The following is a 25,387-nucleotide window of genomic DNA, read 5'->3' as shown; positions in this document are numbered from 1 at the left end:
AAACTTCTATACTGAGGGAACTTAAAACTTCTATTCTGAGGGGGTCTTAAAACTTCTAAATTGAGGGGACTGGAAAGTCATACAGTGAGGGGTTTAAAACTTGTATACTGAAGGGGCTTAAAACTTCCTTATTGAGGGGACTGGAAACTACTATAGTGAGGGGACTTAAAACTTCTATAGTTAGGGTGCTATCTCGTTTCAGGGCCTCTGGCTGGCAGAAGAGGGAGCCTGGTGGACTGTGCTTCCTGGGTGACAAAGATGCACAGAGGTAGCCCCTCCAGCAGAATCTGGGAGAGTCACTGGGCCTTAGCAGGCGTGCTTCCTCCTGTACTTCGCCACCTATGGATTCGTGCTGGGAGCTGCAAGGACAGCTGGTGCAGGACCGCTCCATACAGCACATATGGCACTGAGGTCTGGGATGGCCTCCGTCTCACCTCCCCGAAGTGCTCTGTGGATGCTCTGGAGTGCAGCTTGCTTCTCCGCATCTAGGTGTGCCGCTGTGACTCGGAAGCCCAGCTCAGGGGGTGTTGGCAGTCTCACAGGGTCCCCTCGCCTGCGCGGCAGAAGACAAGTCTTTCGTTTTCGAGGCCTGGAACCGTCACGTGTGGGTGAGCCGTCTGTCCGGGTTCGCCTCTGCCCCTTTGTTCCATCTGCCTCCTTTTCACGCTGGCACTTCTGGGAAAGGCCGGGAGCCGAGGAGGGAGAAGGACCCTCCTGGCTCACTTTTTTGGAGGATTTCTGGAATAGCCGAGCACGGGATGTGGCTGTGGCTGTACGTCTCTTCCTCTGCGCAGGCGGGAAACCTCGGGTGGAGCTGTATGAGCTCGTGATGGCATTTCTTCTGGGGCAGGAGATTAGCACGGAGGTCTGGGATTTCTTGTCGCCCTTGTCTTCTGAGACCTCCCTATGGGGGATTCTCTGCAGAAGCCCAGGCCTGGGAATGAGGCAAGAGACCGCCAGGGCCCTAAATGCAGACCGTGCTCGCCCACTGCCGTCGGGGTTCCTTCCCGTGTCTCCTGAGATCGTCGCCTGGAGGATTCTCCGCAGAGTCCCAGGCCTGGGCACGAAGACTGAGTGGCCTCCCTGGACCCCCAGGGGCCTGAAAGCAGACCGTGCTCGCCCAGTGCCGTCGGGGTTCCTTCCCGTGTCTCCTGAGATCATCGCCTGGAGGATTCTCCGCAGAGTCCCAGGCCTGGGCAAGAAGACTGAGTGGCCTCCCTGGACCCCCAGGGGCCTGAAAGCAGACCGTGCTCGCCCAGTGCCGTCGGGGTTCCTTCCCGTGTCTCCTGAGCTCGTCGCCTGGAGGATTCTCCGCAGAGTCCCAGGCCTGGGCACGAAGACTGAGTGGCCTCCCTGGACCCCCAGGGGCCTAAAAGCAGACCGTGCTCGCCCAGTGCCATCAGGGTTCCTTCCCTGATTGGCCACCGGAGACACTGAGCTACAGGCCATCTGTGCGTGCAGAGCCGACAGCACCGCTTCCCTCTGATGGCCATGCCTGCTGATTGAGATGAGGGACCCCAGAAAAGTGCGCAGCATTTGAGAGAGCATGGAACATCGCCGCCGAGATGCTGTGAGAAAGCACGAAGGCAAACTCCTCAGATACCTGCAGTTTGGCCTGCGAGAGAACGGAGGGGCACGGACCGCTGTGTGAGGATGGCGGGCCCAGTGAACGCGGTGGGCATGGCGAGCGCCGTGGTGCTGGCCCTCGGGTGCCCGGGGCGGGCGTGGGAGACAGATCCTGCCCTGATAACCGCCCATGGGTCACTTGGGTGAGGTCTGTCTTTGGCTCGACAGCAGGCTCCTAGCCAGCTCCTTCAGCTGTCAACAGGGCTGAAGGCGAAGTGCCCACCGTTGGGCCTGTTGCCGGGATGCAGTAGGGAACAATGGACGCGCGTGCCCGAGACCGCCAAAAGCGCGCGGGGGCGCGCCAGCGCGCGCACGCGCGCCAGCGGGGGTCGCCGGGCGGCGCGCGGCCGCGTGCAGGGAGAGTCAGGGGCAAGGGGCACGCAGAGGGGGCCTCAGCGGATGCGGGAGGACCTGGGGCAAGCAGAGGTGTGGATCTCCCGGCGGGCGCTCCCGGATCTGCTGAGGGGTGGAGGTGTTTGCTTCAGGGCCAGGAGCAGGAACGCCTTTTGACAGGCATCAGCCCTGTCTCCCCTGGGGGCCACACAGCTGTGGGGAACTTAACTCCCAGCAGAAGGGAGACCCTGCTCCTCAGGGGTCACCCCGGGATAAACGTATCGTTGAAATAAAATGTTTCACTTTGGAAAAAGAAAAAAAAAGAAAAAAAAGAGGAAACTCCTTGTTATGACCCACTAAATTCATTTCATGACCAGCAGTAGGAAAAACACAGTGTTACTAAATGATACAAAAGTCATCTGAGTTGGAAAGAGAAAAGATGATCGTGGGCAATGCAAATGAATTGCCGGAACATAATACTGTAAAAATGACTTAAAGTTAAATCCTTGAATAGTAAAGGTTATGGTTCAAGTTTTTGTTAAAGTTAATCTTGTTAGATTCATAATGACTTTTAGAACGATGATATTGAGTAACCCAGATTATCCACAAAAATAAGATTAAAAAACACCCCAAAACGGCAGAGGGGGTTCAGTCCCACAGTGCTGATACAACTCCACTGGAGTCTATTGTACCGCTTACACACACCCGTGGTTACATTTCAGCACATAGAGAATTCCATCAAGGGTGTCAACGCAAGCTAAAAGCGTGTGTATCTAAGGGAATAAAATGTGCGTCCTATATCATTTGTGACACCTCCCTCCCCCCAAAGGAAGTGACAAGAGCTGAGTATCTTTATTTCGGAATAATGCCAAGACTACCTGCAGCTGGCAGAAGCTTCCAGATGTTCCGAAGGTGCTCCCTATCGGATCAGAGGAGACGCTATTCTGGGAAAGGTAACCAGTGGAGGATGAAGTGTACATTTGTAGATGAGCCGAATGGTCGTGTAGCAAAGGGCCAAATGACCACCTCGAGGAGTCGAAGCCCAGACAAGATTAAGATGCTTCTCTACCCCGTAATTCAAACTTAAGGAAAACTAAACTGATCTGGCCCCCAATGACTTCTTTCTTTACCCGAAGACAAAGGAAATATTGCAAGGAAGACATTTGGATGACATTCGGGACATCAAGGGTAATACGATGACAGCTCTGACGGCCATTCCAGGAAAGGAGGTCCGCGATCGCTTTGAAGGGTGGACTAGGCGCTTGTGTGGGCGCGTAGCTTCCCAAGGGGAGTACTTCGAAGGTGACCATCGTGATGCTCAGCAGTGAGGTACGTGGCACTTTTTCTAGGATGAGTTCTCGAACCTAATTGTCAGTCTGTTCATAGTTCACTTGATTATTGAGACAACCTTTTCAAGAGAGTGTTAAGTTTATATTGACTGGATATGGCTATATCTTCCTCTAGGTAACAAGAATACATGAAAGAAAAACTAGAACTGGGTCATTACCACCACCACCAGATAGGTGGGTGACAGAGAGGCTCACCCTTGGGAGAAGACATACCAATATAATCATATGTAGATAGCGGACTATGCATACAGATCTGAAAAGCACCTTGTGTTTTCCCCTCACAGCCGGCCTGGGACTACTGGTCCTCCGCTATGAGGGGAGGCTTCTTTGAAACCGGCTGTTTCTCTGCTGTCCACAGCAGATGCCACTGCAGTTGAACCGCCCACTACCACCTCCCACCCTGCCCCTAGCTCAGCCTTGGGAGGGTGGCGTTTTGCGGGACATTGCTAAAATCAGGCATTTCTTCTCCTCTCCAGGTGGATAGTTCTTCAGGGATTAATGGGAAGCTGGTAGTTCTTCGTTTAGTTGGGCAACAGATGGCACCAGAGACCATTAAATCTCCACCTTCCTCAACACCGCCAGTTTTTACCAATAGCATAAATCAGCCTGGGTCAGTCACGGAAGCCACACTCCTGCCAACACCCTCTAAATCCCTTGTTCCCTTTTCCTTCATGTATACTCCTTCCGTCCGCTGAACTCTCACCCTGGGCCAGTTACACCTTCCATGCTCCCTCTGCATGTTGAATATTGCTGGAGAAGTCGCCCGAACATGTCTTTCGGGAGCGACTGTGACCTCGTGATGAGATCACCGCCCGGTCCCGGACCAACGTAGTGTGTTCTCAGTCTTCCTTCAGAGTTATAAACATCACAAACCCTGTCCCCTGTAGTGAAGTGTTCCATATAAACAGGTGCGAAGGAGTGACTTCAAAACCTGAAGTTTTAGGATATGACTCTTTGTTTATTCCACCAGGGACCTCCCTGTCTACCTAGGGACATGCTAACTCTCCTGTATCAAGCCGCCCTCTGAAGATGAAACCCTAACTGCCGTTCGGGGATAGGGGCGACGACCGCTCTGGCTACTTCAGGCTGAGGAGGGACGACGTAGAGAGAGACCAGCAGCTAGGGCTTGTCCAGAGGTGTAGCTAAGGGTCCCCGGTAGATGAGCATATCCAGATGAAGAGTTTGTTGCTTTGGAGGCCATGTCGTCGCCAGCTCGTGAGTGGTCCACAGGCAGAGATACACCGTAGGCAGCAGCAAGAGACGATTCCTGTAATAATGAATAACAGAATCATAAGAAAGGCTTCTTTAAGTCCTGTTAAGCTAGGAAGCCGGGAAGGAAGGAAGGACAAATCTCAACCAAAGAATCTCGTTTTCAGTTTAATGTTGGAAACCTTGAATTAACTGTGAACTATCAGAGAGACTGAAACAGCATAACCCTTTAGACTTTGTATGTTTTTGATTGTGTTTGAGAAGTCGATAATGGGTGGCAGCTTTGTTTGAGAACTGTTATTCTGACCTGTCCTAACTTTTGTCTCATGGCATGGATAGCCTGGCGTTTAGGGTTGTTGTTATTGAATAAGCCATTTGACCATCTAGCCTTTCGTATGTCCTTGTCTGTAAAAGAACGCTCATCAGTGAAGAACGTCCGATCTGGGTTGTCTAGGGGTATTTTTTTGTACGTCTGTTTTAGCCGTACAGGCTTGTATTAAAACTTATTGGCAGTTAATTCTTCCTCTGTCTCTGGGAGGAAGGTGGCAAGATTAAGGGTGGAGCAGGTCCGCGTTTGAATTACAGGACCTCTGAAGAAGGCCTGATGTTGTAGGAGGCAACTATCAGTGAGCCTGTGACGCTTATTAGCATTACAAAAGCCTTGAATGTGGTGTGGGGCAAGAAGGAAAACGGTTCAGTCTTGTCCCATTGGTGGCTTTGGGAACTAGGATGGCAGCTGTAGCTATGGCCTGGAGGCAAGCGGGTCAGCCGCGTGCTAAGAGGTCTAGTTGTTTACTTAAATAGTTTCCGAGTCTTTCTGAAGTTTAATCTTGTTTATTTTATATTTTCTTTAAGGTATAGACCAATGATAAGAAACAGGCTGAGCAAAGTGAGCCCAAATCTGGGGGCTGTCTTTATCTTTACAACCCCAAAGCAGTTTTCAGAGGAAAAAGGTCCCGCGTGAGCAGTTGAGACAGAATAAATGGCTTCTATATCAATTAGAAAATTAATAGGCTTACCACGTCAGGGTCACCCACAGATTCACCCCCTGTGACGAGAACAGCCTGGGAGCCACTGGGAACTTCAGGCCCAACAGTGATGACAGCCATTTTTGGGGAGGGAGCTGGTCCTTGCTCCCTTCAGAACGAGGCCTACTCTCTGGTGTAGTGCCCTGTAGTCTGTACAGGGGGCGCAGCTGTTTTGGAGGTTTAGGAATCCAGTGATCTGGGCTTGTATATCCGGAGTAGGCTCTTTTATCTGGAGCTTTCCCTCTGGGGCATTTGGGGTGTCCTGAGGTGGCTTCAGCCCTGGGTCGTCTATAACTGTGGCCAGAAGTCTGGCCTGTCTCTGGTCTCAGGCTCTGGTCTCACTGTTCCTTTATTCCTCGGTTTTCTGCCTTGGCTGTTAAAAAGACATTTAAACAGATTCCTGGCCTTTTCTAGGATCTGAGCCTCTTAATCGGGGATGTCAGAACAGCGGGTCAGAACCATTAGGTTTCCCTGCCAGTTAGGGAACAACATTAGGCTAAGGAAGTTTCCTTATATTGGCCTGTAGCTGACACTGAGGAAGGCACATGAACTTTAGCAGATGTATGATATAAAAATTTCCTTGACTGTTAGCAAAAGTTAGTTTTTTAGACTTAATTTTTGAGTAACCAAGGATCGGATTGGGAAAATATAAAACACAGAAAATTATTCTGGTGACGTGTATACTGACAACCAAAAGCAAGCAATTGGCACTTGCACTGGCAAACCCAGGAATCTATTTGGCAACCTTTAAAAGCATCGGTTTTAGTAATAAAATATATTTATCAACAGAGCTTAATGTCTCCTAACATTCGTGTGACAAGAAGTTAGAAAGAGATGAACTTACGATGTACCTAGTAATTAACACCTCGGTATTTTGGTATTTTGAAATAGCTAGATATTTAAGCCATTTTCTTGACAAATTCAGTGACAGGTATTGTGACTTTAGTATTTTGGGACTCCAATCTAAAGGCTGTTTCCCTTCTGATGAATCTCACTGTGGGTGGTCGTCGTAGTCCTAGGACTTAGAGCAGCGGAGTAAGGGCGCTGGCTGGAGAATTAGCCACTTGGCTTTCGAACGTGCCGCTTTTTTCCCTTCAGTGACCTCAGCCTCACACATTCCTGTTTATAGGTGGATCAGGAGATGGGTGTTTGTCGAAGGGTCCTCCTCAGGAGAGGAGGATCCCGCTGGAGTTCTCTTGGAAGAGTCTCTTGAGGAGGGGTCTCCCTAGGGAGAGTCTCCTTAGAAGGAGTCCCCCTAGAAGGCGTCCCCTTAGGAGGAGTCCCCTTAAAAAGGGACTCATTGGGGGAAGGGAGGCAAGAGATCACAGCCAAAAGAGCCGGCTCAACTTTACGTTTCTTACAGAGATTTGGGTTGTCCCTCAGGGCAAAAAAAGCCTGAACATATGGAACTTCTGACCATTTGCCCTCCTTTCTGCAAAACAGGTCTAGTGGCACGATAGTGTTATTATAATTAACACTTCCCTCAGAAGGCCAAGTCTTCCCATCTTCCAATGAGTATTTAGGCCAAACCTCTGAACAGAAGGAAATCACGCGCTGTTTCTTCAGAGTCTGAGGGTCAAATTTGTCCCAATATTTCAAGATGCAGTTCAGGGGGGTGTAGGCGCGTGAGGGCTGATGGCCCATCGGAAAGGGAGGAAGAAGAGAAAGGCGTCCCTTCGCAATTCGCAAGTCGTCTCCCACAATCTGCTCTGAGGCGTCCCCCAGACGCGTGGGCCACGGACACCACACCGCGCGACTGGTTCCGAGGCGCGCCAGGATTATTCGCGCTTACCTGGGCGGCCCGGCCCGGGCCTCCGGGTGGGCGCCTACCCTGAATGTTCGGCGTTGGCCTACAGGCCGATAAAAGGCTGTGGCCTATGATGGGACGCTTTAAAGTAGCGGGGTGTGTACCGCGACTCCGGGCATCACAGAAATTGATTGCACGATTAATATAACAGTAGCCTTCTGAATAAAGGTATTTAAGGGCGGAGTACATACTCAAGGCTTGGAGCTTGGGTACGTAGCCTGTGCGGAAAGGCAAGTGGGGACGTTTTGATTCCCAGTGGGTAAGAGAGTGCAAAAAAGAGAAAAAACGGAAGCCCCAAAAGGTTTCAGATCAAGTTTCCTCCTTAAGGTAAAGTGAGTCTGGAATATGTTGGTCCTCCTTGAAAACTTTGCCTGGAGTTGGCTGAGGTGGCCTGGCGGGTGGTGCTCCGGAGGAGTTGCGCTTTGGGGGCCTTTCCCCCTCTGGGCTGTGGTGGCCGCCCGGCTGGCTGAGCGGGGTGGGGGTGGGGTGGGGGAGTGGGGGCGGGGGGGTGGGGGTGGGTGGGGGAGGTGCGGAGCCAGGCAGCAGAGTTGCTGCCTGCAGTCCCCAGAGTACAGTGAGATCACGGAAGAGCAGGGGATGATTTGAGAGGAAATGTTAAATGCCAGTATATCTTATCCTGGGTGACAAGAGATGTCCTATAGAGGCGGAGGTTCACGTTCTTACCCTAAGATGTCTTGAGGTCGGCAGGGAGTGTTGAGAAGGTCCCGCAGGGAAGAGACCCTAGACCGGCGTCTCAAATGTTGAGGAGAGACAGCGACAGGATGAAAGAACAGCAGAGACAGAGGAGTCATCTTGCTGGCACCCTTACGGGCAGTCGGGCTGGGAGAGAAACGAAGGACCCTTTGGAAATTTTCCGTAGAGTGGCCACGGCCGAAATTCGCTCAGTTGTCCGCAAAGGCCCACCGTCCTGGCCACGCGCCAGTATTCAGTCTCCTCGTGGAAAGAGAAATGAGAAAGCGAGAGAGAAGGCAGTTAGACTGTGGCTGACATTCCTCCGGCTCAGTGCCCGAGGGGATCAACCAGAGCCCTCCAGGGAGACCTGCCCTCCTGCAAGACCTGCCCTCCGAGTCTTAAGAGTAGCCGCCGCGCTTTTCGCATTTAAATGGCTGACGGAGGACTACTGTTTGCATGAGAGAGTAAAGGAGACAAAAAAAAAAAAAAAAAAAAAAAAAAGATGAAGGCCCACAGGGTGGGCAAGTAGAGAGGCACAGATAATATTTACCTCTCCTTCAATCCCGAGCGAGCCCCCAAATGATGTAGGTGATGTGGGGTCTGCCGGCAGTTTCTGGGTGTGGGCCGGGATCGTGTCTCCCGAAGCCGAAGAGTGGAAACGCGGACCAGGGAGAGGCAAAGAGTTTTTCAAAAGAGGATAATAGTTTCTTAGAGGCAGGAGAAGAGGTGGCAGCTCCCGAGCGGGAGGGGGTCCCGAATGGGGGGTGCCCCATGACTGAGGCAAAAGCTCTCGCTTTTCTACCTTCCCTTGCCTGCTTGGGGAAGGGGAGCTGTTTGAAGAAGGGAACTTGTTTGAATACGACGGGGAACTGGCGCCTTCTAATGAGATTCGTCTACCGGGTTTGTTCTGCTTGCCCATCCTAAAGGAATTAGCAAAGTAACCCACTCTTTGTCTATCAGATCTGCTCCATTTGTCAGGCCAAAAGGAATTTTATGATCAATCTCAAGGCCTCGTTACATTATGTCCTGGAGCGAAGGCGTGATTTCAAAACCTGAAGTTTTAGGATATGACTGTCTTTGTTTATTCCACCAGGGACCTCCCTGTCTGCCTAGGGACATGCTAACTCTCCTGTGTCACTGTTTGCCATAGGTTAAAAAAGAAACAAACAACAACAACTGATAGACTTTGTTTTCTAGAGAGGTTTTAGATTTAAAGGAAAATCAAGCAGAAAGTACAGAGTTCTCACATATTTCCCTTCCCCTTATCTCTCCAGCTCCCCCTGTTATTAACATCTTGTCTGGTGTGGTACATTTGTTACAATGGATGAACCAATGTCGACGCGTTATTACCTCAATTCCATAGTTTACCTTAGAGTTCACTCTTTTATTGTACAGTTCTATGGATTCTGACAAACGCGGAATGTCATTTATCCAGCACTGTCGTATCATACGGAATAATGTCACTGCCCTAAAAATACCGTATTCCACCTGTTGTGATCTCCCTCATTCCCTTAACCCCCGGAAACTACTAGTCTTTTCACTGTCTCTGTAGTTTTTCCTTTTTCGGAACGTCACGTAGTTAGAATCGTGGAACGCGTAGCCTTTTCAGACTGGCTTCTTTCACTTAGCAGTAGGCATTTAAGGTTTCTCCCTGCCTTTTAGTATCTTGGCAGCTAATGTCATCACCAAATAACGTTTTATTTTCTGGACGTACGGCACTTTGTTTATCCGTTCACCTATGGAAAGCTGTCTTGGTCGCTTTCAATTTTTGGCAATTATGTATAACACCGCCGTAAACATCTGTGTGCAGGTTTCAGCTGTGTCTGTCTATTCTGCCGTTAAACCTAGCCACCAAGTTCCTAAACTCATTGCGTTTTTCAGTTCTAGAATTGTGGTTTGGTTTTCTTTGATAGTTTCTAGTCGTCTGCTTCAGTTGTCAATTTGAGAGAATTTCCTTGAACACATTCAGAATAGTTAGAGTCTGATAACTCTATCTAGATCTCCTGTGGCTTTGTTTCTGTCATTGGTTGTTTATCTTGTTATTTTTTAAACCATGAGCTCTGGATCTTTTAACCACGTGCCGGTTAAAAATATAGAACCAGGGGCCCGCCCGCCCGGTGGCTCAGGCGGTTAGAGCTCCGTGCTCCTCACTCCGAAGGCTGCCGGTTCGATTCCCACATGGGCCAGTGGGCTCTCGACCACAAGGTTGCCAGTTCAATTCCTGGAGTCCCGCAAGGGATGGTGGGCAGCGCCCCCTGCAACTAAGATTGAACACGGCACCTTGAGCTGAGCTGCCTCCCGGATGGCTCAGTTGGTTGGAGCGCGTCCTCTCAACCACAAGGTTGCCGGTTTCGACTCCCGCAAGGGATGGTGGGCTGTGCCCCCCTGCAACTAGCCACGGCAACGGGACCTGGAGCTGAGCTGCGCCCTGCACAACTAAGACTTGAAAGGACAACAACTTGAAGCTGAATGGCACCCTCCACAACTAAAACTGAAAGGAGAACAACTTGTCTTGGAAAAAAGTCCTGGAAGTACACACTGTTCCCCAATACAATCTTTAAAAACAAAACAAAACAAAACAAAACAAAAAAATAAATCCCAAAGGAACCCTCAAGGAAAAGGTGGGGGAGGGGGGCCTCTCATCGTGGAGGCAGGAGTTCAGAGCTTGGATTAGAGACGGATTCAACTAAAATGGGAGAGGCGTTGATTTAAAAAAGTGTCTGCCCGGTCCCCCTGTCCAGGGGAGGGGAGATAGCAGAGGAGGGTGACGTACAGGATAGGGGGCAAAAGGAGGTAAAGTCTAGACCCTCTTAATCAGCCAGAGGACAAGGGAAAACGGCAGGGCGTCCCGCTGCCGGTTTCCTGCGGTCCCGCGGAGGGGAAGGGTGCAGACCGGGGCAGGCGTCCCTGCCGACGGCTGACCCAGGGGCCTGGCCCCGGGACACGGTCAGGCCTAGCGCTAGGTCTTGTATCCGGCGGCAAATCTGACCGAGTCGGACGGAGGATGAAAGAGGGAAGACTTACCTAAGTAAGGGTAGCAAAACGGGCTGAGGAAAGTTGGAGCCCGGGGGAGGGGGGGGGTGCGGTGCAGCGCGGAGGCGGGAAAGGGCAACAGGGAGGAGGGACGTGGATAGTAGGGGCAGTTTTCCGGTGGAGGCAAGCCAGGCCCCCCCCCACCCCCCAGGGCTCCCTGACTGGTAACAGGCTCTCCAGAGAGCTGTGGACGATGGCCCTGCGGGGGATGGCCCGGCATGCCTCCCTGTCAGCCTTGTTGTTACCGATGGCAACAAGGCCAGAGCCCCTTTGGTGGCCCCTGCAGTGCATAACGAAAGTGAGGGAGAGAAGCGCGGGGAGGAGAATCTTAAAAGGATGTCCCTCTGGCGGGTAGCTATGGGGTGAGAAAGTATCCCATCGACCCCACAATCGAGCCGAGGGAGGGAGAGAGCTTGCCGGAAAATTCAGGGAGTGCCGAGTAAGTGGCCCCCGTGTCTTGAAGGAAAGACATGGAGGGGCTGGAGGGCAATCTGACGTCCACTGGCCACCACGGCCTCCTAGGTGTGGCCAGGCTTAGCAGGAGGCCTTGGGTTAGGGCAAGAGCGGCTCCAGTGTCCCGGGAGGCCACATTTAAAGCAGGCACTTGGTAATTAGGCTGCGCAGAGGATTGGGGTCCCAGTTCTTTCCTTTGGGGCAGGCCCGGCCTAACTTACGGCCTGGGAAACTGCTGCGGCAACCATCTGGAAGGCCTGGGTATGGGCCTGTCTACTCTCCTCGTCTGGATTATTGAAGACCTTAAAGGCCGGTGCTAAAAGATCTGTTTGGGAGGGGGGGGTGAGGACCCTTCTCTAATTTCTGAAGCTTCCTGCGAATATCAGGGGCCCACCGGGAGACGAAATGCGTGGCTAAGGCAGCTCTGCCATGCGGAGAGTCAGCATGAATATTGGTGTAGGTTTGTAGGGCTTCTGAAAGGCGAGAGAGAATAAAACAGCTGGGTTCTCATGGCGGTCCTGGTAGATTTCCCTAACTTTTTCATAACTGACAGCTTTCTGAACGGCTGCCTTCGTGCCCCGAAGGAGACAATTAACCATATGGTCTCTCTTTAAGCGGTCCGGTCCGGATTGGGCTGTCTCCCTAGCTTTTGGAATGCTAGGATCCCTCTCATGGGTTAGTACACGTGGAAGGGACAATATAGATGTGAGGTATTCGAACTCTTTAGGAGAGCGGGAGGGACCAGAAGAAAAGAAGCCTAGCTTAGATTCAATGTGACTCAGGTCTGTCATCGAGAAAGGCACATGGACCCCAACAGGGCCTTCACCGCCGGCCACTTCCCTGAGAGGGATCTGGGTGGCTGGGGGTGCATAAGGTTGCCCGGATCAGGTTGAGGAGGGGAAGAAAGGTCCGGAGGAAGCTGGGCAGTGGTGGAGGAAGTATCGGAATGTGATGCGGGGGGGAGGGGGGGGAACAACGGGTTGAAACGGTGGGGGGGAGTTGAACTAGCTGAGGTCAGGGAGGAGAGGAACAACCAGAGGGGTCCGGAGCAGAGGGAGAAGAAGAGGGGACTTTCAACTTCTAGAGTGAGGGGGCTTAAACCTTCTATAGTGAGGGGGTGTCGGGACAGAGCCCCAGAGAGCAGTTTCCAGGCTCTCGGCCTCACGTGGAGGGGTGCTGGCTCGGGTAGTAGACGGCCGTCAGCTGTAACCGTTGAGCCATCGGCCGCTAATATAACTGCCGCGGCTGCGGAGGAGAGTCGAGGGAAGTTGAGGAGAGTCGAGGAGTCGGTGGGGTGGGTTGGCAGCAAAGCAGACAGCAGGTCGCACGTCGTCGTCGTGTGAACCCAGCCTCCAGTGAGACCGTAGTGGTACGACTCCCCTACCTGTGGCTCCGTGGGTGTTCCTTTTTGGCCTCACCACATCCTGCGTTCTTATGTGGGGAGCGGGAGCAGAGACCCCGCAGGCCGTCCCGCACGACAGATGGCGCAGCGAGCAGGGTGTGGTGTCGGCCGAAACTCTCCGGAATGTCCTGGAGCAGTTTATACGTATAAAAGCTCAGTTTCGTAAGCGGGGTACGGTGCCCCCAAAACCTACCGAAGGATGGTGGAGCGGTTTGTGCGTGTGAGAGCCCAGCTTCGGGAGGCCCATGAGGAGCGACAACGGGAACGGGAGGCACGCTCTGCCTGGGAGACTCAAGCCTCCAGCTGGCACACCACCCTCTTGGCCATGGACGGCGTTGCCTTCATTTTGGTGATCTGCTGCGGCCTTGGGCTCCGAGGGTTGCGGACATCCTCCGCGGAGGACTCCACCCACTCAGACACCTGGCACGGTGAGCAAGATTCCGACCAGGTAGGAATGGAGTCTGTCTCTGGGCAGGAGGACGTGTGGCCACCGCACAGTGTGTGGTGCCCGGTGGCCGCTGTTCTCAGGAGTTGGATCCACAAGGAGCGGTGGGAGGACATGGACGGCTCTCCGGCCAGCGGGGAGAGGGCCCTGCAGGCTCTGGCTGAGCGGTTGCCGGAGGAGGAGAGGGCTACACCTGGCCGCGTGGTCCGGATGTTCCTCACGGCCTTGAGTCTCAACACGGAAAACGCGCTTCATGAAATGGCCCAGGTGCCGGACCAGGTGTCCCGGTTGGAGGCACTGGAAGCTCGGGTCCGCCTGTTGGAAGAGGGGCCCCACAGTGGAGACTCTGAGCTAGAGGCGGAGGAAGCGAGTGGAGACAACGTGGTTCCCAAGCCCCAAGCCCGGCCAATCTTGAAGCAAAGGGTAAAACGTGAGCAACCTTTGGGCCCCGGGGGCGTTGCTGCCGGCAAGCCAGCTGTGACCCAGTGCACAGCCTACACCCCGTACACTCCCACTGAGTTGCAGGAGCTGGGGAGGCGGTACCGACAGCGCTCTGGAGAGCCAGTCTCGGCTTGGCTACTACGTTTATGGGATGAGGGAGCAGACAGCATTCTCTGCTCCCCAGGCGAGATGGAAAAGCTAGCCTTCGTGACAGTGCATCCGTCCCTGCGACAAAGGTTACAGCACTGCCATAGGTTGGCCCACGACCAGGGCAACCATTCTCTAATGGAGTGGCTGACTGCTGCGGTACGCACAGTATGGGGACAGGCTGGCGAGCTGCCAGACACTGTGAGTCAATGGCAGTCATATACGGAACTTACGCAGGTCATCCGTGAGATGGGTATGAGACATGCTAGTTTTCACCTTAACATGCAGGGGCCGGATGACGAGCTTTTAACAGCCAGCAGGAGAGATCTGGTTTTGGATACTGCACCTGCGAGTGCTTTGGGATCCTCGGTGGCTATTCTTACACCGTATGTGGGGCGACGGATCCATGAAGTTACAACTGCCATGGCCACCGTAGGGGATGTTGAAAGCCGGAGGCGAAGGAAGTTAAGACAGGAGGTCCGCGCAGTTGAGACCTGGAAGCCCAAACCAAAGGTAAAGGGGCGAGGTCGCGGGCCTCAGAGAGTAACGCGCGCACGGATGTGGCGTGATCTCGTGGCAGCAGGGGTCGATCGGAAGAAAATAGACCGACAACCCAATGCACTCCTGCTGGAACTTTGGAAACAACAATTCCGGAGAAGCCTAAGGGAGAAGTCTGGGAAAGCGCGACCCGACCCGTGTTCCTCCAGGACTTCATGCAGCCGCTTGAGGCCGACTCCTTTCAGCTTGATTAGGGGTGGGGCCAAGGTACCCGGTCAGAGGGGACGAGCAGGGACCGGAGGCCCCACGTGGAACTGTCCCTACATTGGTCCCCTTCTAATGTGCAGAGGGTTTTGGCCCTAGTTGACACTGGCTCAGACTGCAGTCTTGTTTATGGGAACGCAGAACTGTTCCCCGGACCAGCAATCTGCATTGATGGCTACGAGGGGGGGGGGGGGGGAAGACTGTGACCGTGAAAGCCGTTTCCTTACCACTGGCTATAGGAAGGCTTCCCCCTCGTACCTAAAAGGTTTAAGTCTCCCCCGTTCCGGAGTATATTCTAGCGGTGGACGTGCTACATGGCCTCAGCTTACCGAAGTCGTCGGTAGGAGAGTTCCGTCTCTGGATCCGGGTGGTGAAAGCGGTGACACGCGGGCATGCTCACCACCCTCCTCAAGTGTTGCCGCAGCCTTGGCGCGTGGTTACCGTGCGACAGTACCACCTGCCAGGAGGGCAGGAGGAGACTGGTGGTACCCGAAGAAGTCCAGGAAGTCCGGCTGTGCCCCGAAGGACTGGTGGTGCCCTGAGAAACCCTGGCTGTGCCCAGGATATTGCATTCACCTCCAGGCTCCTCGCACAGGGCCCCTCGCGGAAGACGCTTGTCGAGTAGATTGCGAGGGGAGACCCTGTAGCGGTGGAGTGTGGGGACAGAGCCCCAGAGAGCAGTTTCCAGGCTCTCGGCCTCAGGTGGAGGGCTGTTGGCTCGGGTGGTAGATGGCCGTCTTAGCTGTGGCTGGTTGGCCGTCAGCTGTAACCACTGAGCCATTGGCCACTAATATAACTGCCACGGCTACGGAGGAGAGTCGAGGGAAGTGGAGGAGATTCGAAGAGACTCAAGGAGAGTCGGTCGGTTGGCCGGAAAGCGGACAGCAGGTCGCACGTCCTGTGAACCCAGCCTCCAGTGAGATCATAGTGGTATGACTCCCCTATCTATGGCTCTGTGGGTATTCCTTTTTGGCCTCACCACATCCTGCGTTCTTATGTGGGGGGCGGGAGCATAGATCCCGCAGGCCGTCCCGCACGACACGGGGCTGAAAACTTCCATAGTGAGGGGGCTTAAAACTTCTACAGTGAGGGGGCTTAAAACTTCTACAGTGAGGGGGCTTACTCTTCTATAGTGAAAGACTTGAAAGTTCTTCACTGAGGGGGCTTAAAACTTCTATATTAAGGGGGCTTTAAACTCCTATACTGAAGAGGCTTAAAACTTCTCTATTGAGGGGGGCTTAAAATTCTATACGGAGCGTGCTTCAAACTTCTATAGTGAGGGTCTGACGACTTCTATAGTGAGGGGGCTTAACATTTCTACATTGAGGGGACTTGAAGCTTCCAAAGTGAGGGGATTAAAACTTCTTTACTGAAGGGAAGTAAAACTTCTATTCCTAGGGGGCCTTAAAAGTTCTATAGTGAGGGGGATGAAAACTGGTACAGTAGGGGGCTGAAAACTTCTATACCGATGGGGCTTAAAGCTTGTATACTCAGGGGACTTAAAACTTCTATACTCAGGGGACTTAAAACTTCTAGTCTGAGGGGACTTGAAACTTCTATGGTGAGGGGGCTTAAAACTGCTATTCTGAGGGGCCTTAAAACTTCTATTTTTAGGGGACTGAAAACTTCTATAGTGAGGGGGCTGAAAAATTCTCTAGTGAGGGGGCTTAAAACTTCTATTCTGAGGGGGCTGAAAAATTCTCCAGTGAGGGGGCTTAAAAGTTCTATAGTGAGGGGGCTGAAAAATTCTTTAGTGAGGGGGCGTAAAACTTCTATTCTGAGGGGGCTGAAAAATTCTCCAGTGAGGGGGCTTAAAAGTTCTATAGTGAGGGGGCTGAAAAATTCTTTAGTGAGGGGGCTTAAAAGTTCTATAGTGAGGGGGCTGAAAAATTCTTAAGTGAGGGGGCTTAAAAGTTCTATAGTGAGGGGGCTTAAAACTTCTGTTGTAGGGGGCTGAAAACTTCTATACGCAGGGGACTTAAAACTTCTATTCTGAGGGGACTGAATACTTCTATAGTGAGGGGCCTTAAAACTCATATAGTGAGGGGGCTGAAAAATTCTTTAGTGAGGGGACTTAAAGCTTCTATTTTTAGGGGACTGAAAACTCATATAGTGAGGGGGCTGAGAAATTCTTTAGTGAGGGGGCTTAAAGCTTCTATAGTGAGGGCGCTGAAAATTTCTATAGTAGGAGTCTGAAATGTTCTATACCGAAGGGGCTTAAAACTTCTATACTCAGGAGACTTAAAACTTCTATTCTGAGGGGACTTAAAACTTCTATAGTGAGTGGCTTAAAACTTCTATAGTGAGGGCGCTTAAAACTTCTATGGTGAGGGAACTTACTATTCTATACTGAGAAGATTTGAAACTTCTTCACCGATGGGGCTTAAAACTTCCATAGTGAGGGGGCTTAAAACTTCCATAGTGAGGGGGCTTAAAACTTCTATAGTGAGGGGCTTAAAACTTCTATAGTGAGGGACTTTAAGCTTCCATAGTGAGGGGATTTGAAACTTCTTTACTGAGGGCGCTTAAGACTTCTATAGTGAGGGGACATAAAACTTCTACAGTGAGGGAATTTAGAACCTCTATTCTGAGGGGACTTAAATCTTCTGTAGTGAGGGGACTTAAAACTCACATAGTGAGGGGTTGAAAACTTGTATCCTGAGGGGTCTTAAGACTTCCATATTGAGGGGACTTAGAACTTCTATAGTGAGGGGACTTAAAACTTGTATTCTGAGGGGTCTTAAAACTTCTAAATTGAGGGGACTTAAAAGTCATATAGTGAGGGGTTTAAAACTTGTATACTGAAGGGGCTTAAAACTTCCTAATTGAGGGGACTTGAAACTACTATAGTGAGGGGACTTAAAACTTCTATAGTGAGGGGACTTAAAACTCATATAGTGAGGGGGCTGAAAACTCCTATACCGATGGGGCTGAAAACTTGTATAATCAGGGGACTTAAAACTTCTATTCTGAGGGGACTTGAAACTTCTATGGTGAGGGGACTTAAAATTCATATAGTGAGGGGGCTGAAAACTTCTTTAGCGAGGGGGCTTAAAAGTTCTATAGTGAGGGGCTGAAAACTTCTATAGTACGGCACTGAAAACTTCTTACCGAGGGGGCTTAAAGCTTCTCTAGTGAGGGCGCTTAAAACTTCTATGGTGAGGGAACTTACTATTCTGTAGTGAGAAGATTTGAAACTTCTTCACCGATGGGGCTTAAAACTTCCATAGTAAGGGAATTTAAGCTTCCATAGTGAGGGGATTTGAAACTTCTTTACTGAGGGCTCTTAAGACTTCTATACTGAGGGGACATAAAACTTCTACAGTGAGGGAATTTAGAACTTCTCTTCTGAGGGGACTTAAATCTTCTGTAGTGAGGGGACTTAAAACTCACATAGTGACGCGGCTGAAAACTTGTATAGTAGGGGGCTGAAAACTTCTATACCGATGGGGCTTAAAACTTGTATACTCAGGGGACTTAAAACTTCTATTCTGAGGGGACTTGAAACTTCTATGGTGTGGGCTTAAAACTGCTATTTTGAGGGGCCTTAAACCTTCTATAGTGAGGGGACTTAAAACTTCTATTTTGATGGGACTGAAAACTTCTATAGTGCGGGGGCTTAAAACTTCTTTAGTGTGGGGCTTAAAACATCTACAGTGAGGGGACTTGAAGCTTCCAAAGTGAGGGGATTAAAACTTCTTTACTGAGGGGAAGTAAAACTTCTCTTCTGAGGGGCCTTAAAACTTCTACAGTGAGGGGGTTTAAAACTTATTCTGAGGGGCCTTAAAGCTTCTATAGTGAGGTGACTTACAACTTCTCTAGTGAGGGGGGTTTAAAACTTCCGTAGTAGGGGGCTGAAAACTTCTACAGTGAGGGGACTTAAAACTCATATAGTGAGGGGGCTGAAAACTTCTTTAGTGAGGGGGCTTAAAAGTTCTATAGTGAGGGGCTGAAAACTTCTATAGTACGGCACTGAAAACTTCTTACCGAGGGGGCTTAAAGCTTCTCTAGTGAGGGCGCTTAAAACTTCTATAGTGAGGGAACTTACTATTCTATAGTGAGAAGATTTGAAACTTGTTCACTGATGGGGCTTAAAACTTCCATAGTGAGGGGCTTAAAACTTCTATAGTAAGGGAATTTAAGCTTCCATAGTGAGGGGATTTGAAACTTCTTTACTGAGGGCTCTTAAGACTTCTATACTGAGGGGACATAAAACTTCTACAGTGAGGGAATTTAGAACTTCTCTTCTGAGGGGACTTAAATCTTCTGTAGTGAGGGGACTTAAAACTCACATAGTGACGCGGCTGAAAACTTGTATAGTAGGGGGCTGAAAACTTCTATACCGATGGGGCTTAAAACTTGTATACTCAGGGGATTTAGAACTTCTATTCTGAGGGGACTGGGAACTTCTACAGTGAGGGGACTTAAAACTCATATAGTGAGGGGCTGAAAACTTTTATAGTAGGGGGCTGAAAACTTCAATACCGATGAGGCTTAAAACTTGTATACTCAGGGGACTTAAAGCTTCTATTCTGAGGGGACTTGAAACTTCTATGGTGTGGGCTGAAAACTGCTATTTTGAGGGGCCTTAAAACTTCTATAGTGAGGGGGCTTAAAAAGTTCTATAGTGAGGGGGCTTAAAAAGTTCTATAGTGAGGGGGCTTAAAAAGTTCTATAGTGAGGGGGCTTAAAACTTCTATACTAAGAGGGCTTTAAGCTTCTATACTAGGGGGCTGAAAACTTCTATGCTGAAAGGCCTTAAAACTTCTATAGTGAGGGGACTTAAAACTTCTATAGTGAGGGGACTTAAAACTTCTATACTGAGGGAACTTAAAACTTCTATTCTGAGGGGGTCTTAAAACTTCTAAATTGAGGGGACTGGAAAGTCATACAGTGAGGGGTTTAAAACTTGTATACTGAAGGGGCTTAAAACTTCCTTATTGAGGGGACTGGAAACTACTATAGTGAGGGGACTTAAAACTTCTATAGTTAGGGTGCTATCTCGTTTCAGGGCCTCTGGCTGGCAGAAGAGGGAGCCTGGTGGACTGTGCTTCCTGGGTGACAAAGATGCACAGAGGTAGCCCCTCCAGCAGAATCTGGGAGAGTCACTGGGCCTTAGCAGGCGTGCTTCCTCCTGTACTTCGCCACCTATGGATTCGTGCTGGGAGCTGCAAGGACAGCTGGTGCAGGACCGCTCCATACAGCACATATGGCACTGAGGTCTGGGATGGCCTCCGTCTCACCTCCCCGAAGTGCTCTGTGGATGCTCTGGAGTGCAGCTTGCTTCTCCGCATCTAGGTGTGCCGCTGTGACTCGGAAGCCCAGCTCAGGGGGTGTTGGCAGTCTCACAGGGTCCCCTCGCCTGCGCGGCAGAAGACAAGTCTTTCGTTTTCGAGGCCTGGAACCGTCACGTGTGGGTGAGCCGTCTGTCCGGGTTCGCCTCTGCCCCTTTGTTCCATCTGCCTCCTTTTCACGCTGGCACTTCTGGGAAAGGCCGGGAGCCGAGGAAGGAGAAGGACCCTCCTGGCTCACTTTTTTGGAGGATTTCTGGAATAGCCGAGCACGGGATGTGGCTGTGGCTGTACGTCTCTTCCTCTGCGCAGGCGGGAAACCTCGGGTGGAGCTGTATGAGCTCGTGATGGCATTTCTTCTGGGGCAGGAGATTAGCACGGAGGTCTGGGATTTCTTGTCGCCCTTGTCTTCTGAGACCTCCCTATGGGGGATTCTCTGCAGAAGCCCAGGCCTGGGAATGAGGCAAGAGACCGCCAGGGCCCTAAATGCAGACCGTGCTCGCCCACTGCCGTCGGGGTTCCTTCCCGTGTCTCCTGAGATCGTCGCCTGGAGGATTCTCCGCAGAGTCCCAGGCCTGGGCACGAAGACTGAGTGGCCTCCCTGGACCCCCAGGGGCCTGAAAGCAGACCGTGCTCGCCCAGTGCCGTCGGGGTTCCTTCCCGTGTCTCCTGAGATCATCGCCTGGAGGATTCTCCGCAGAGTCCCAGGCCTGGGCAAGAAGACTGAGTGGCCTCCCTGGACCCCCAGGGGCCTGAAAGCAGACCGTGCTCGCCCAGTGCCGTCGGGGTTCCTTCCTGTGTCTCCTGAGCTCGTCGCCTGGAGGATTCTCCGCAGAGTCCCAGGCCTGGGCACGAAGACTGAGTGGCCTCCCTGGACCCCCAGGGGCCTAAAAGCAGACCGTGCTCGCCCAGTGCCATCAGGGTTCCTTCCCTGATTGGCCACCGGAGACACTGAGCTACAGGCCATCTGTGCGTGCAGAGCCGACAGCACCGCTTCCCTCTGATGGCCATGCCTGCTGATTGAGATGAGGGACCCCAGAAAAGTGCGCAGCATTTGAGAGAGCATGGAACATCGCCGCCGAGATGCTGTGAGAAAGCACGAAGGCAAACTCCTCAGATACCTGCAGTTTGGCCTGCGAGAGAACGGAGGGGCACGGACCGCTGTGTGAGGATGGCGGGCCCAGTGAACGCGGTGGGCATGGCGAGCGCCGTGGTGCTGGCCCTCGGGTGCCCGGGGCGGGCGTGGGAGACAGATCCTGCCCTGATAACCGCCCATGGGTCACTTGGGTGAGGTCTGTCTTTGGCTCGACAGCAGGCTCCTAGCCAGCTCCTTCAGCTGTCAACAGGGCTGAAGGCGAAGTGCCCACCGTTGGGCCTGTTGCCGGGATGCAGTAGGGAACAATGGACGCGCGTGCCCGAGACCGCCAAAAGCGCGCGGGGGCGCGCCAGCGCGCGCACGCGCGCCAGCGGGGGTCGCCGGGCGGCGCGCGGCCGCGTGCAGGGAGAGTCAGGGGCAAGGGGCACGCAGAGGGGGCCTCAGCGGATGCGGGAGGACCTGGGGCAAGCAGAGGTGTGGATCTCCCGGCGGGCGCTCCCGGATCTGCTGAGGGGTGGAGGTGTTTGCTTCAGGGCCAGGAGCAGGAACGCCTTTTGACAGGCATCAGCCCTGTCTCCCCTGGGGGCCACACAGCTGTGGGGAACTTAACTCCCAGCAGAAGGGAGACCCTGCTCCTCAGGGGTCACCCCGGGATAAACGTATCGTTGAAATAAAATGTTTCACTTTGGAAAAAGAAAAAAAAAGAAAAAAAAGAGGAAACTCCTTGTTATGACCCACTAAATTCATTTCATGACCAGCAGTAGGAAAAACACAGTGTTACTAAATGATACAAAAGTCATCTGAGTTGGAAAGAGAAAAGATGATCGTGGGCAATGCAAATGAATTGCCGGAACATAATACTGTAAAAATGACTTAAAGTTAAATCCTTGAATAGTAAAGGTTATGGTTCAAGTTTTTGTTAAAGTTAATCTTGTTAGATTCATAATGACTTTTAGAACGATGATATTGAGTAACCCAGATTATCCACAAAAATAAGATTAAAAAACACCCCAAAACGGCAGAGGGGGTTCAGTCCCACAGTGCTGATACAACTCCACTGGAGTCTATTGTACCGCTTACACACACCCGTGGTTACATTTCAGCACATAGAGAATTCCATCAAGGGTGTCAACGCAAGCTAAAAGCGTGTGTATCTAAGGGAATAAAATGTGCGTCCTATATCATTTGTGACACCTCCCTCCCCCCAAAGGAAGTGACAAGAGCTGAGTATCTTTATTTCGGAATAATGCCAAGACTACCTGCAGCTGGCAGAAGCTTCCAGATGTTCCGAAGGTGCTCCCTATCGGATCAGAGGAGACGCTATTCTGGGAAAGGTAACCAGTGGAGGATGAAGTGTACATTTGTAGATGAGCCGAATGGTCGTGTAGCAAAGGGCCAAATGACCACCTCGAGGAGTCGAAGCCCAGACAAGATTAAGATGCTTCTCTACCCCGTAATTCAAACTTAAGGAAAACTAAACTGATCTGGCCCCCAATGACTTCTTTCTTTACCCGAAGACAAAGGAAATATTGCAAGGAAGACATTTGGATGACATTCGGGACATCAAGGGTAATACGATGACAGCTCTGACGGCCATTCCAGGAAAGGAGGTCCGCGATCGCTTTGAAGGGTGGACTAGGCGCTTGTGTGGGCGCGTAGCTTCCCAAGGGGAGTACTTCGAAGGTGACCATCGTGATGCTCAGCAGTGAGGTACGTGGCACTTTTTCTAGGATGAGTTCTCGAACCTAATTGTCAGTCTGTTCATAGTTCACTTGATTATTGAGACAACCTTTTCAAGAGAGTGTTAAGTTTATATTGACTGGATATGGCTATATCTTCCTCTAGGTAACAAGAATACATGAAAGAAAAACTAGAACTGGGTCATTACCACCACCACCAGATAGGTGGGTGACAGAGAGGCTCACCCTTGGGAGAAGACATACCAATATAATCATATGTAGATAGCGGACTATGCATACAGATCTGAAAAGCACCTTGTGTTTTCCCCTCACAGCCGGCCTGGGACTACTGGTCCTCCGCTATGAGGGGAGGCTTCTTTGAAACCGGCTGTTTCTCTGCTGTCCACAGCAGATGCCACTGCAGTTGAACCGCCCACTACCACCTCCCACCCTGCCCCTAGCTCGGCCTTGGGAGGGTGGCGTTTTGCGGGACATTGCTAAAATCAGGCATTTCTTCTCCTCTCCAGGTGGATAGTTCTTCAGGGATTAATGGGAAGCTGGTAGTTCTTCGTTTAGTTGGGCAACAGATGGCACCAGAGACCATTAAATCTCCACCTTCCTCAACACCGCCAGTTTTTACCAATAGCATAAATCAGCCTGGGTCAGTCACGGAAGCCACACTCCTGCCAACACCCTCTAAATCCCTTGTTCCCTTTTCCTTCATGTATACTCCTTCCGTCCGCTGAACTCTCACCCTGGGCCAGTTACACCTTCCATGCTCCCTCTGCATGTTGAATATTGCTGGAGAAGTCGCCCGAACATGTCTTTCGGGAGCGACTGTGACCTCGTGATGAGATCACCGCACGGCCCCGGACCAGCGTAGTGTGTTCTCAGTTTTCTTTCAGAGTTATAAACATCACAAACCCTGTCCCCTGTAGTGAAGTGTTCCATACATACAGGTGACACACGTTGGGGTTTACATTGTGACCATAATGTGAAAATTCTAATATTTGTGTTTGGGTGTGTGAGATACAGAGTAGCAGCAGTAGGTACTGAGTGGCAAGATGCCTACAGAGAACTAATATAGCAGATGTGGGAGTTTAGAGGCTGAGGTAACCAAGAGAACAGAAATCCCAAATTTCACAGCAGTCCCAAAAAGGTATGGTTCTCCTCCAGAAAGGAGATAAAGGTTTGATCTAAATTTTATCTGGATCTGAAGAGTGAAGAAGACTCTAGCTGACATCTGTGAAGCACAGAGAGATGATCATATCTTTCCCCTGTTTATAAACCTTTGTGCCATCCTTCTATATAGAGAGCGAAGTTCAAACATATAAAGGTTTGTGTAATCATAGGATTTTGACACAAGAATGTCTGAATTCTGCCATGGCCCTGCCATCTATAAGGTTCTTGAAGGAGAAGACAAAAAAGGGACAAACGATACTTTATCATATACGTGCATATGCCTGGTAATCCAGTGCAGAAAGTTTTGGTAAAATTAAGTGAGCCTATGACTCCTACTCAAAGCCTAGGCGCGGCCTCCTCCTCTCCCTAAGCCCAACTCATCACTGGCCGGTGTCCAGAGACTCAAGGGCAAGGGTATGTGGTCCACTAGTGAGGGGAAAAGGGATTAGGGCCCACCTTAGTGACCTCGTCTTAACTCATTACATCGATAAAGACCCTATTTCCAAATAAAGTTATATTCTGAGGTAGTGGGGTTTAGGACTTCAGTGCATTAATTTTGTGGTAATACAATTCAACCTATTACTGGATCACTGAGGGTGAATTTGGTGAATACCTTTTTATAGAATTAGCTTTAATAAAATTTTTTTAGAATAGCTCTTCAAGTTCAGTGACATAGTTTACTAAAGCAAATAAGGAAAACAACTTCTCAGAAATTCCTTCAACTTTTTTCTTTTTATTTTGATTCCTTAAACTGTTTCTGGAATGAGTAAAGTGTTTGTGTGATTACTGACTATCTCTGATGTCGTCAATTTCTGGCAAAAAATATTGTTTATATTATAAGTGATCTTGGTTAAGTAATTCACTTATCTGGGCTCTTTGCTTCTCTCTCTCTCTCTCTCTCTCTCTCTCTCTCTCTCTCTCTCTCGTTTCAGATGTAGGAAACAATGTGCTAGAGATTTATACCCCTCAAAACGTGAAGGGCTTTCTTATTGGTAAGAACTACATAGTCTGTATTTCTGAAGTTTACAGTTCTGAAGTTTATAGTTCTTTGAAGTTCTTTACAGCACAAAGGGAGAGGAGAAAAATATTTGAAAAATGAGTGAAGGATGTTTGCTGTGTAACATTAATAATTTAGTACAGAACACCAGAGACAATTTGAGAGAAATTACTATTGGGGCTTATATTTCTGCCATTCCCGTGATTTTATCTATCCTTCTCAGTGCCGGGAATGGTGCCAACCTCATAGTACATCTGCAATAAATATTTAATGAAAGCATGAATGGAGGCAAGAGGTTTTCTCCTCTTTTACCCTGGATAAAATGATCCTGGGAAGTGTAAGTAGTTTGGACATTCCTGATGAGTAGATGTGAGGAAACAAGATCCTTTAACTCCAGAAGTGTCTACACTGGAC

The 25,387-nt window shown here is 50.7% G+C and overlaps 2 protein-coding genes across 2 annotated transcripts; both read right to left on the bottom strand.

Moving 5' to 3' along the window:
• On the bottom strand, nucleotides 1-1,493 carry LOC148755772 (putative POM121-like protein 1). Its single transcript, XM_088789852.1, has 2 exons — nucleotides 1,443-1,493; nucleotides 1-1,083 (listed from the first exon to the last, which is right to left on the bottom strand). The coding sequence occupies exons 1-2, from the start codon at nucleotides 1,491-1,493 to the stop codon at nucleotides 340-342; spliced, it is 795 nt and encodes a 264-aa protein (XP_088645978.1). The 3' UTR covers nucleotides 1-339.
• Nucleotides 1,494-19,537: 18,044 nt separating this feature from the next.
• Nucleotides 19,538-21,677, bottom strand: LOC148755771 (putative POM121-like protein 1). The gene is made up of 2 exons (XM_088789851.1): nucleotides 20,828-21,677; nucleotides 19,538-20,557 (listed from the first exon to the last, which is right to left on the bottom strand). The coding sequence occupies exons 1-2, from the start codon at nucleotides 21,293-21,295 to the stop codon at nucleotides 19,877-19,879; spliced, it is 1,149 nt and encodes a 382-aa protein (XP_088645977.1). The 5' UTR covers nucleotides 21,296-21,677; the 3' UTR covers nucleotides 19,538-19,876.
• Between the last annotated feature and the right edge of the window lie 3,710 nt (nucleotides 21,678-25,387).

Source organism: Rhinolophus sinicus, chromosome 14 (genome assembly GCF_057876585.1).
Source record: "Rhinolophus sinicus isolate RSI-liver-muscle chromosome 14, RSI-T2T, whole genome shotgun sequence".
Taxonomy (NCBI): Eukaryota; Metazoa; Chordata; class Mammalia; order Chiroptera; family Rhinolophidae; genus Rhinolophus; species Rhinolophus sinicus.
Note: the sequence above shows the minus strand (reverse complement) of the source record. Positions and strands in the feature narration are given on the sequence as shown.